General features: G+C 35.2%; 1 protein-coding gene across 1 annotated transcript; it reads left to right on the top strand.

Moving 5' to 3' along the window:
• The first annotated feature begins 5,475 nt into the window (after window positions 1-5,475).
• Window positions 5,476-10,284, top strand: LOC116172478 (zinc finger protein 2-like). Its single transcript, XM_031489701.1, has 3 exons — window positions 5,476-5,676; window positions 5,721-6,840; window positions 9,458-10,284. Exons 1-3 carry the CDS (start codon window positions 5,566-5,568, stop codon window positions 9,760-9,762), a joined length of 1,536 nt encoding a protein of 511 aa, XP_031345561.1. The 5' UTR covers window positions 5,476-5,565; the 3' UTR covers window positions 9,763-10,284.
• The last annotated feature ends 2,786 nt before the right edge of the window (window positions 10,285-13,070 follow it).

Here is a 13,070-nt window from a genome sequence, read left to right as displayed (position 1 = left end):
ACATCACGGGCACATTTGATAACCGCATGTGTGTTATTCAAAGATGTTAAATTATTTTTCTGAGGTCACATGCGATTTTGATCAAAATATGTCAAAATCGTTATTTATGCACCGATATCGTTGGGAAAAAGACTAGGGGCTTTATCTCAATGCCCAAAGTATGAATTTGATGCATTTTTTGTGACCACGTGGATTTTACTTAAAACATGTCAAAATTATTATTTATGCACCAAGATCGTTGGGAAAAAGACCAAGAGCATTATCTTAATGACCAAAATATGAATTTGATCTATTTTTGGCGACCACGTGGATTTTGATCAAAACATGTCAAAATCGTTATTTATGCACCAATCTCGTTGGAAAAAAGACCAAGAACATTATCTCAACGACCAAAACATGAATTTGATCTATTTTTGGCAACCAGATCAAAACATGTCAAAATCGTTATTCTTGCACTGATATGCTTGGGAACTTGGGAACAAGATTAAGAGCATTATCTCAATGACCAAGACATGAATTTGATGCATTTTTGTTAACTATAAAACGTGTTATGTAAGATTAAAATAAATTGTCGTTAAAAGTGATTGTAATACTGAGGATCCTTGGATATTTCGTTGTATTCGGTTAATTTCTTCTACGTCTCTAGGGCGAGGGTACCTACATAATGTTTTAAAAACATGTCAAAGCGAAAAACTAAAGAACTGGGCCAAGACCCATTTTTAACAGATTTGTCTCGGAGTTTACAGATTTTTCTCGAACGCGACTGAAAAGACACAGATCGAATAGATGCTTGGCTCGAAGGAAATAAGTTTTCGAGCCGCATTAAGTTCGTGTCCATCTCTATCTGCTAGATTTAAGTTTTCCAGATGAAGAAGAGTGCTAATTTTATCATTCAGGGACGACTTGTGTCGGAAATGTAGTCCTTTTGTGTTTCTAAGCTGTTGTCACAATATAATATGCACATCGCTGGTTTCTTCAACTTATACGCTGCTTATCTCGTGGACATCTTCAGTCTTCACAGAAATAGTCAATAGATGAGCATCGGTCAATCTACCGCCAAATAAAAATAAAAAATTATAGTTTTGAAATTTGGTCTAAATGTTCCTTGGACCTTCCTCTTGAACATGTCCAAAAACCCCCATATGTTTTGGTTTTCCATCAATATCGAAACTTTCCCATAACTCTACTTATCGGTATTTACAAAATCAAAACTCATTGAATTTCCTACATTTCCAATTTGAGAAGGGGACCCTCTGGATACAAGGGATTGGGGGTGGAAAGAGTTGTCGTCAAAGCTGGAACCGATCCGCACCATGCACCATACCGCACCTGATGACCCTACTTATATTGAAAATATTTTGTTCATACAAGACATGGTGCGGACCAAAGTGTGGCTGTGCGGAAGGCTTAAAGTGATCCGAAGTTTATTTATTTATTTATTTATTTATTTATTTATTTATTTATTTATTTATTTATTTATTTATTTATTTATTTATTTATTTATTTATTTATTTATTTATTATTTATTTACTTATTTTTTGAGATAAAGATGTCAAAACCCCACTATCGTCTACACAATGTTCGAGGCTGCCGGTGACCTTGCTCATTCCTAAATTTTAAAAACACTCGTTTCTGATACCCTCATTTATTTAGCAACACCCGATATTTTTGCTCGACACCAAGATTTTAAATTTCTTGATTTCGTCAGTTCATACATCCAGTTGTCTTCCACGCCGTGGGTAAGTCATGAATGCACGCCCTACCACATTTGAACTGCCACCATTCGTTCATGGATATTCTGCCTTCTTTTGATAATGATCAAGTTTCAGATCACACTTTTGCGCTTCTTTAAACTTTTGGTTTTGACCTCGGCTGTTTTTAAAGATAGAGATATGCGGCTTTCCGGACCTTTTACCATTTTTTTTTTAACCGTTCAATACCACAGACAGAATCAATCTAGCTACGTTTGTTTCTGAGATACAGGGTGAAAACGAAAAGTTTGACTATTTTGGATGTTCTCGTCTCGTACCCATGTAATGTAAAGAAGGTAAAAACTGCGTATTTTAGATATTTTTACGTAGAATTGAATGACGTCGTCAAAACAATATTTTGAACCACCGTTGCTGAGATTTGGCCCAAAGTTCATCAAAATCTATAAAAACCTTTTTTTTTACAGTTTTTTAATAGTAGGTCATGGGTTCATGCAGATTTTGTTTTGATTACTGTATTCATGGTCGCTTAAGGCCGTCGATACCAATAAAATAAATGGTTAACGGTAAAAACATGTGAACATGAACATGAAAATATGAAGTAATGCAGTATATACATAAATAAAAATATAGGTTATGAATTTATGATACATCAATGTAATCATGGTGGTCCATGAAATTTTTTTTAGACTATACGCCTCTGGAATATATATATAAAAATATTGAAAATAGTGCTTTTTTTTCTATCTTACATGGGTAGTAAGATACATGATAACCAAAGTCAAAGTTTTCTTGTTCGCTCTGTATCTCAGAAACAAACGTAGTAAGATTGATTCTGTTTTGTAGTATATCTTTGCTTTAAGCTTCCCCCACTTCCCACCACTTTTTAGTTCGTTTTTTAAGAATTAAAAAAATGTGCTATTGTTTGCGTTTTGTCCGTCCGTCCGGGCCCACTTCTACCGTTTTGAACTAATTAAATTTCGCTGTCTAAAAGCCCCCCCCCCCACGAATTATTTTCTGAGATGCTGTTTTTGAAAGTAAAACGTGCATAACTTTTACATACGACAACCAATAGTCTCAGATTTTGCATACGCATGCCTTTAAGTGGGTGGTGGTGGTGGGGGGGGGGGGGGGTAGAACATATGTTCTACCTTTCATGGTATTCTAATGAAAGGGCTCATCGAAATAAATTGGTTTGTACAAACTATAACTTTCCCGTGCGACTCTTTTTCGAGATCAGCGAGCGAGACGGAGCCTGGGGGGGGGGGGGGAATTAATTTTATCTCTCATTGTATCCTAATTAAAGGTCTTAAAGAAAGGAACCGTTTTCTACCACTTACTGCCCTTCTTTCTGTCCTCTTATCAAAGTACGGGATGGAGGGGGGGAGGGTGTGGAATTAGTTTTATCCTTCATGGTACTCTAATGAAAGGTCTCGACGAAAGGACTTAATTTCTACCAACCATAGCCCTGCTCCTCGACCTCTTATCGTGATCGGATATATTCCCTTATACCTCAAGAACGGATTGTCGGAAGAGGGTACTCACAAAGGGCGATTGAGACGTCTGCCAGAAATATATCCATTGGTTATGTCAAAAGAAAAGCTATTTCGGTTAAAAAAAATGCGCTTTATCTGCACAAGAGTTGTGCACAATTTAGCTTGTTTCATGTCAATTTCCAGTTTTCCTCAATATGTATAGTGTATTTTTTTTTCTTCGTTATGAAATTTATCAATAATTTCTACATATGGAGTTAATTTTTATCCTAGGTAGGTACTTAATACACTTTTATTTGTTGTAGGCATTGTCAAAATTTGAAAAATTACATAAAAATAGACGTATGATATAGCTTAGTGTATTTGGATATAGGTACCTACGATTATACGCTAGGTACCTATTTCTAATAAGTAGGTAATAACCTATGTAAAGAGAAAATTATTTTGACAGGCGTTTACTAATCATATCACAAAAACTGTCATTATATCTCGGTCTATAATAATGAATTAATATTATACAGTTATTCCTTTATATATTTCCTTATCAAGTGAAATAAAAATTATAGGCAAACCTATCTCGACATAAATAAATCAAAAGGAAACGAAATTATTCAGCGACGGTTTTTATGTAGGTGTTTTTCAAATCGTTGGAACGGTTTAACTGACTTTATTAAAAGCAGTCTTGCCTTTTTAAGAACAAACATAAAGGAAAGAGATTTTGCCCGTATGACCTTGCCTATGAATCATGGAGTGTTATTAGTGAAATGAAAACCGTTAAAAATGTAATATTTATGAATTGATCATTTTCTTCCTTAATCCTCGACTGCATATCTGCACTACATCATTCATATGGAATTCAATAGACTGATGTAAGTGTAAGACCATTTTTAAATTATGAATTTATGATAGTTGAGTACCTACGTTTTACGCAGAAGCAAAGCAAGAGGTGTACCGCAGCAATTGCCAAATTATCCATTTATAAGTAGGTACATAAGTAGTCCTCAAAGACATATTTTTATTTCGTTCATACGCCAAGATTTTAACAAGGTCAAAGAATACTTTATACTTTACTCTTTGACAAGGTTTAGATCAACAAATTAATTAGAAACATCAATTAATTACAACCAACTCATTAATCGAAATACGGTCGTTTGATTGATGTTTCTGGACATCTTTGTTTTAGTTCTTTTTCTGTGTCTGTCCGCTGGTCCGTCTGTTATAGCACGATACCTCGAAGACGAGGGGATCGATTACGAAGAAATTTTGCTGGTGGACATTTTTGTTCGCTGAAGAGATACGGAAGAAAATAAAAAATGGCCAATTTCAGAATAACTCTATATCTTCTTAGTTAAAAGATACATAAAATTTACAACACTTTCTTTGTAATAATTCTTGAATAATCTGTCATTTTCAAAATCAGTATAAGGAGTCATGTAAAAGATATCGGATCTAACCGCATTTTTAAAAAAAATGGAACACCCTGTATAGTATAATATAGTTTAATCTAAAAATAGTACTTACATCAATTTCTTTTTTCAGAAATATAACGCACTAGGGACGATAACCAAAAAAAGGTTTAAGTGGTTAAAAAAAAAATTAAAAAAGATATAATGAATTAAAAGAAGGTTCAAATGATTAAAAAACACAATTTCAAAAAGATTTTTAAATTTTTTTAAAATAATTTTTTGAATCTTTTTGAATCAATATTGAATTTTGGTGTTATAAGGTTGTAGATTAAAAAGTGAATTTTTCAAATAATTTAATTAATATTCTGTTATCGATTTCGAATCTACCGATTCATCGTCAGACCTAGGATGAAAAATAAAAAAGGTAGTTTGTAGTATGTTGTAGTTTGTACGTGTCTCGTGCTCGTCTTTAGACAATAACCATTCTTTGTATTTATGATATGATTCGATTCGATGAATTCTCTGTCCTTTGCAGAGAACCCGCGTATAGAATAAAACTAGGTGTAGGGGGCTATGCTATGTGCGAGACTATGTGTGGTGCTATGTGGTGCTAAGCGGAAGCGCAGATACACAGCCGTCTATAATTTAAATTTATTTATTTATATATTTAAATAATAAATATAGATGGTTGTGGCAGATAGGCGAATTTTTGATTCGTGCGAAAACGCATCCACTATGACAAGCTTTATTTCAAAGAACACTGACACTGATTTCCGCATTGTGTAACTTGACCTTTATAGTTTTGTGTAGGTCTTGCCGATAGTGCCACCATCTATTGAGCAATGCGTTTATTGGTGTCTATGTTTATTTTCTTGTAATGTAAATAAAATAGGTTAATTATATATTTAAAATCTTATAATATTAACAATAATAGTTATACGAATACAAATATTTGATATGGAGTTAGATTTTTCAAAAGTATGTAGAGTTTGTTTGAACGAAGGAATAATGATGTCCATTTTTAAAGTAAATGTATCGAAAAAGATGATGGCTTGTTCCTCAGTGCAGGTAGTCTCCCAAATAGATTATTTAAACGTGACAACTAATTTCAGGTATGGCAAAACGATGGTTTACCAGGACAAATCTGCAATAAGTGTTTGGCGAAGTTGCATATTTCATTTCAGTTTAAAAAACAATGTGAAAAAACAGACGCGAAGCTTCGGCAATATTTATTAGATCCATTAAAAACCAAAGAGCAACCTGCACTAGTTCAACCACAGCAAGAACAAATGCACCAGCCCCAAATGCAACAACAACAACAATCTCAAGTGCAACAACCCCCTCAGCAACATACAATGACATTTCAAACTACTCATCCACAAGCCCCACAAAATTGTGTCTACATAGAATGTGCACCATTGTTAGACATTCAAGAACAGAAATTTGATGGCCTTAACTCCATATCGCAACCTTTAACGCAATTGAATTATAATGTGCAATCACAAAACCATTTACCAATTACGGGTTATACATTACCAGCTCTCGGACAGGTCCAAGTATATAATGGTTCATATACGATGCCGGTTCAGCAACTACCACCAACAAACGAACTACAAAATCAAGTTGTGGTTCCACCCTTACAGTTACTACCTCAAATGCAGACAATCACTCAACAACAACCAGAAGAACCATGTTTGCACAATGGCACAAACAATGTAACATGTGATCCCAAAGACAAAATCAAACGTAATGTGAAAATTAAACGCGAGGTGAAAGACAACTCGGTGAAACAGTGTTCGACATGCAATAAGGTTTTTCAAACGTCAACCAAATTGAGTAGGCATATGAAAACCCACTCAACTGATATGCCTTACAAGTGTAAAGTGTGTAATAAGGCATTTTCTCACAGTGGCAATTTTAAAATACATCTAAGGATGCATACGGACGAAAGGCCGTTTAGATGTACTGTGTGTGATAAGGGTTGTCGTCAGGCTCAAGATTTAGAGAAGCATATGAGGACACATACCGGCGAACGGCCGCATCAGTGCACTTTGTGTAGTAAGGCGTTTTCAACAAGTTCTAACTTAATCGCACACATAAGGACGCATACCGGTGAAAAGCCATATGTTTGCTGTGTCTGTCAAAAGGCTTTTTGTCAGTCAAATGAATTGACGAAGCATATGAGGACACATACGGGTGAAAAGTCTCATATATGTGATATATGCCATAAAGGTAGGTATAGCATGAAATGCTGGTAACTGTGTTGAGTTGAATAGTCGAAGGGGTAACACGTGAATAAAATTATGTGTGAAAAAATACAAGAATCACCGAACCTAATTTCATTGTATCAAAAATGGCTAGTTTTAGTTAAATCTGTGGTAGTCATTTGGTGTTTTTAATATTCTTTTCGATTGTTAACATTCACATGTAAAAACCTTAAAAGAATAGCAAGCTCGATAGCAAGAGATTACCGTGAAATATAATATCAAAATAACACCATGGAGTACCACGGAATTATAAATAAATAAATAAACTTTATTGTCTAACAGCATACAGCCAATATTTTATAATACAAAGCAAAGAAACTATATTTGTTTATCAATGAAGAAAAAGTAAATATAAATATATCATAAGTTAATAAAAAGAACAGAAACAAATATACAGGGTGTTAGTAAAGAACTTCATGGGGTGATATGCTTGAAAAAAAATTTGCTATATATCATTTGTCCGCAAATACTTCATTTTCCAAGATATGGGTGTTTTATTTTCGTATGGGACGCCGTTTTTATGCAATAGTGTGAATATAAAATTTCATGTGCACTTATTCACAAACACCCTGTATACTAGGATGTTCCTAAATATGATATATATTCATATAAACGGTTTGTTACGGATCTACAGGGTGTTACTATCGTATACTTTACAATTTTAACCTTTAATCTATAAACATATATGCAAACACAAAATACAGTTTTCAATGGCAACTGTCAAAAATAATAAAAACAAGATATTATTCAAATAATGACAGGGCCTACTGGACCATTTTAATAACTATACTTTGATTTAGCTACCTAACTAGGGAAAATTGATTTTTATTTTTTTACTCGCTAGTGGTCCCAGATACGAAAAAAATTACAAGAGACCAAAAAGTTTGTAAATAAATCAGTTAATTAAATTCTTGTTTCACTCTCTACCCGTGGCGCACCGAAAAAAGGCCAGGGGTAGAAAATAGAACATTAATCTTGAAAAACAACACTGTAGATTCGCACTACCATTGACATGACCAAATATGTAGGTACTTCACCGTAATTTGCATTTCAAATTTGGGCAAAATATCTCATAAACTGCAGGAGATATACACGGGCTATCCAGAAAGTAACAGACGTTTTGAAATAAAAAATTAAGAAAGTGTAAGAAACAACTTTTATTATACACACTTGGAAACTACACTCTTAGGCTATTTTTCAACATAGTCGCCATTCATATTGAGGCACTTATCATAGTGTGGTACAAGTGTTTTGATTTCAATGTACATTTTGGCATCATTGTCTTTGTGCTGTGTTGCGAGCGAGGTCTTAATTGCTGGGAAGAGGTGAAAGTCGCTTGGCACTAGATCTAAGCTCTATGGAGGGTGATCCGAAATCATCCAAGAGATATCCAGTACGGTTGACTGTGTGCGAGCGGGCGTTGTCGTCTAAAAACAAAACTTCCATCTCTTCCCAGCGATGAAGTCCTGGCTCGCAACGCAGCGGTTCGATAGGGACGCCGAACTTCATGTCGGCGCTACCCAGTGCAGGTTAAAATCTCAGGCGGGGGATTTATACAAAGTTGGAATCAAAACCATATGCCACGCTATGATAAGTGCCTCAATTTGAATAGCGCTTGTGTTAATAAATAGCCCAAGAGTTTAAAATTTTTTATTTCAAAACGTCTTTCTGGACAACCCTCGCACTTAAAGGAAAAACTTAAAAAATTGAAATTTTGTATGTGAACGCCAGAACTCTAGGTATGCACAATAAAATTTAGCATGGGAACTGTTATTTGCTGGGTGGTAATCGGGGTCGATTAAACACAAGACTACTTCACTGTTTTTTTCAAAAAGCTTTGATAACTGCAAAACTGCCAAACACACATAAAACAATGAGCGGTTACGTCTCAACGTTCACCAAAAAAAAAGCAAAACAATGATTAACGTCCACCACCAAAAAAGCACCAATTCACACCTTCCTCCGCTATTTAAAATAATTTCCTTTTTGAACTTTCCGAACCATCTCCTGCTTATCAAACTATTGCATGAAAAAAATCACATCTGTTTACTTCAGCGATAACACGTGCTTATCTTCAAATTAATTAGCTCACGCAGCGATCACGGAACTTCTTGTAACACTTTTTGCAAAAGAATAAACTTAATCATTTAACACATAATTTTTTTACAATTAAAATGAACAAAATACAAGTGATTATTTAACAAAATTAACAATTAACAATTACTCGAACAATCATTGATTTTCATGGCTAAAATATAAAAAAGCTGAGATGCGCTGCAGTCTCAACCAAAACAGGACACACGGTTTTATCATTTTATATTGTGCCAATTCCTTGTGAGACACCTTGAAACTTGAATAAATTGTAACTGTACTTACTGAATTTTGTACATGTTACTTGGGTAAGTCAGTTGTCAGACTAGCGCGAATTGGAGTAGGTGCGACAAAATCTTTGAAATGGAAAAAATAAAATCTCTTTTAAGGGTAGTAAATAGTTTAACAAGATTTATTGTTAAAATTATACAAAAAAAATAAATGTTTGTTGTTGGTGCTGCACAATTACATAATCTTTATTTATGTTGCAGGATTTAACGGATCAAGTACTTTAATTGTTCATCGAAGATCTCATACCGGGGAGCGACCGTACGTCTGTCAAATTTGTAGCAAAGGTTTCGCACAGTCGAGCTGCTTGGTAGTTCATATGAAACGGCACAATGGAGAAAAAAACTTTTTGTGTTTATCATGTAATAAATCATTCGTAACGAATGCAGATCTTAAAGAACATTCTTTAATTCATAGTGGTGATAAACCATTTGGGTGTAACTTGTGTGATAAAAGGTATTCTAGGGCTAATGATCTCAATAGGCATACAAAAACTCATAGCGTTTAGATGGTGGGTGTCTTAATAGATACCCCATTCATTTGATGTATTGGTAGTGGTTTTGTTGTCTTATAATAGAAGGATTAATTTGAGTGTTGATTTTATTGTTTCTAGTGGAACTGGAAAATATCCACAGTTTACCTTGAAGTAAAAGATTTGAGCGGATTATACATGGTCATGTACTTGAATTCAAACTAAGCTTATAAAAACGCAGACAGGCTGTTTTCATTCTCAAATGTCTTGGCTTCCAGTATGTGATGATTAAATTAAAAAATGTTCACACTATAAGTATCTTCCTGTTCATTCATGATATTAAAGGACTGGTAGATGGATAGTTGTTTGTGATGACATGAGATATTTGTTTGAATTTTCATAGAGTATAACAAAACCACTACCTACTTATGACGATGGAAGACAAAATGGAATAAGACTGAGATCATTTACACCCTCTCTACTAGTTATGGTGTAAACAAAGTAGGTAGAACAATAGAATAGAGTGAAGATTCATCAATAAATTACAATTGATTATTTGCCACACTTATACTGTATGTCTCTATTTTCCTTACCCCTTCCGAAAAACAAGTTAATTGCATATTCATATCATTCGCAGCACGCCTGAGATGAGAAAGAGCTTTATGGAGCAGGTCAGCATTCCTCTGTATTGTTGATGGAGGTTTAATAATAAGTACCCACAAACATGCTACACATTCTCGATATGCACCCCTTCATTCAGCTTTGTATGTTTACTAGTGAAAGGTACTTGCTAGCAATTAGATCGTATGTATGATCTAAGCCTTGCTAGTAGCTTTTGATAGGCAAAAGATGCATTCCCAGAGTAATAAAAGTCGAGTATCTAGTTATTGGTTTAAAGTTTTACAAAATTTAAGTGAGATCTCCGTTTAAATACGATAGACGCAAAAAGAAGTAGAGAATGTACACTATGCTCGCAGTTACGTGATGCCACCTGACTAAACTAGGAGCAGAGCCACCGCACTTTTGAATCTCGGTATAGCAGTCGACCCAATATGGATGGCACGCACGAACTCTTACGTTATGTAATCGGTTCTTTTATGTGTTGGTACATGAGACATAATCGGGAAAGGAATTTAATAAAATGCAGAATTTTGTGGGTAAGAAAAGACAAGAACAAATAAATATATTAAGCACACAACGCAAGGAAAACCTTTTATGGACAAAAAAACCTGGCATAACCCACACAAATACATGAGATAAATCAATTACGACAACAAAATGCAAAAGAGAAAAAATACACAAATCAAACATCTCAAATTGTACAATAAAGTTCAGGTATCCATCAAATGCAGTAAATCAACAAGAACGAGACATAAGAGGCGTCATAAATGCAAGTGGAAAACATGATCGACCAATTCAGTACAAAAACACATTAAAGAAATCTACGATTAATTTCGACAAAACAACTCGTAAATTGGTAAATTGCATGTACAAAAAAAAGAACACGTCAAAAGCATCCAAGTATATCGACTGCAATATATTAATTTGTGACAAATGCCAGCATTTATGTTGTGTTTATATCGCACAAACAAATCACATAAATAGGAGAAATGTTAATAAGAGGACCCTCTTTCTTGTATAGCTTAAGCTCCACGATCAAGAACGTAACAGATACAGAGCGAAGGATCAGATTATGGTTACTCTTTGATCAGACTGTGTTAAGGCGGCTCCACACGCAACGGAAAAACCGAAGGCATGCCTCCAGGCGCAAGACCTCAAGGAAAACCTCTATGTGTGTATGGAGAATTCTGTTGAGGTTTTCCTGCGCATCTGACGCCTGGAGGCCGGAAATTTCAATACAAAATCTCATTCGATTTGCTTCTTCTTTTATGGCGCCCCAAGGTCGATCGTATTGTGTGGATGGGTGGGAGGTAGGCCTTGAGGCGATTCCGTTATACCCTATACGTATACCGTGTGTCAACCACCAAACCTGGCCATAGACACATTTAAAATTACACAATTTTTAAGAAGAAATATGAGTTTCCATATGAAATATATATTTTGTTTAATGTCATATTGACACACGGTGTAGTTTTGTGTGAAAAGAGGTCCGTTGCATCAAGTTTTCATATAGTCATGGCCCGTGCAAAGCAAAAACAAGAGGAATTTATAGCCAGAAATCGTAATGTTTCACGAGGTGTAATTGCGGTCCTCATTATGGTGTCCTTTTTGTGAATGATCGACGTCACCAATGATAAGAGCCTTAAGTGTTCCATCCGCAAATAATTGTGCCTATCTTTCGGACTGAACCTCAGGTCTTTTAATAAATTTACATGGAAGTAACATTTCCTTTTCTGTAACCAGTCTTTAGTCCAGAACTTTCGCTTCACTCTTTTTTTATTACTATCGACAGCTAACAATAATCCAACAACAGGAAGAACGTTATCTGTCGACGTCATTTTTGCGCGAAACTGGCGTGCCTTAAGGCTGGCCTTCGTATATTCCGTAGTGTGTGGAGACCCCCTATAATTTAGGTTCTCCTCAAGGCCCGTCGCCCCGAGGCATGCCTTCGGTTTTTCCGTTGCGTGTGGAGCCGCCTTTAGGTACTTCGTTCACGGAATAGCTTTTCGAATCGTACAGAGCAGCATATATATCACACTGAATAATCTTCCCCGTGAATGCATATAGGTACAATATGACATACATATTATTTGAGTACAGTTAAGCGACGATATAAAAAACCGCCTGGTCTTTGAATCAATCAATCAATCAAAATACGTTTATTAACATCTTACAGGTATATGATACATTAATTGTTAATATTAGATGAATGGCGGACTGCTCAGGACTTGTGTCCTCTTCAGCCCTTTGTATTGGTTGTAACGGTTTATCTCCATAAATATTGTTCACGTATCTTTTGAGTAGATGGCTCCATCTATTGTTGGAATTTAACAACGCAATTTTACCGCGCTGTGGAAATGGGTGAACGAGATTCGATATCAACGATCAATCCTCAACAGAGATAACTCTTTATTTTGCCTCTTTCGGGTTAATTGCTATCACATTCTAGAATTGATTATCGAGTTAGTATTTTTGCCATCTCGGTTGTTATGATCGAGTTTCAAACGCGAATAATATTGTAGTCCGCCACTTTCTTATGAAGCGGTTCCTCGATAAGGTACCGTACCTACTGGTATAGAAACAGATTACGAGTACAGCGAGGCCCTTCCGGCAATAGTAAACTAATTATATAATAAATCGCCGCTATTGTAAAACAGCTGAAGTAAATGATCCCAACAATTTACTATGGCTGTATAACCTATATTTTTCTGCATTAACAACCA

The sequence above is a fragment of the Photinus pyralis genome, unplaced genomic scaffold, assembly GCF_008802855.1.
Source record: "Photinus pyralis isolate 1611_PpyrPB1 unplaced genomic scaffold, Ppyr1.3 Ppyr1.4_LG5, whole genome shotgun sequence".
In the NCBI taxonomy this organism is placed as follows: Eukaryota; Metazoa; Arthropoda; class Insecta; order Coleoptera; family Lampyridae; genus Photinus; species Photinus pyralis.
Note: the sequence above shows the minus strand (reverse complement) of the source record. Positions and strands in the feature narration are given on the sequence as shown.

Excerpts from the sequence above, each read along its gene's own strand:
- LOC116172478 (XM_031489701.1), top strand. The coding sequence starts at position 5,566 with ATGGAGTTAGATTTTTCAAAAGTATGTAGAGTTTGTTTGAACGAAGGA. Across the intron at positions 5,677-5,720 it reads TGGCTTGTTCCTCAGTGCAG|GTATGGCAAAACGATGGTTT; the intron begins GTAGTCTCCCAA and ends AACTAATTTCAG. Across the intron at positions 6,841-9,457 it reads ATGTGATATATGCCATAAAG|GATTTAACGGATCAAGTACT; the intron begins GTAGGTATAGCA and ends TTTATGTTGCAG.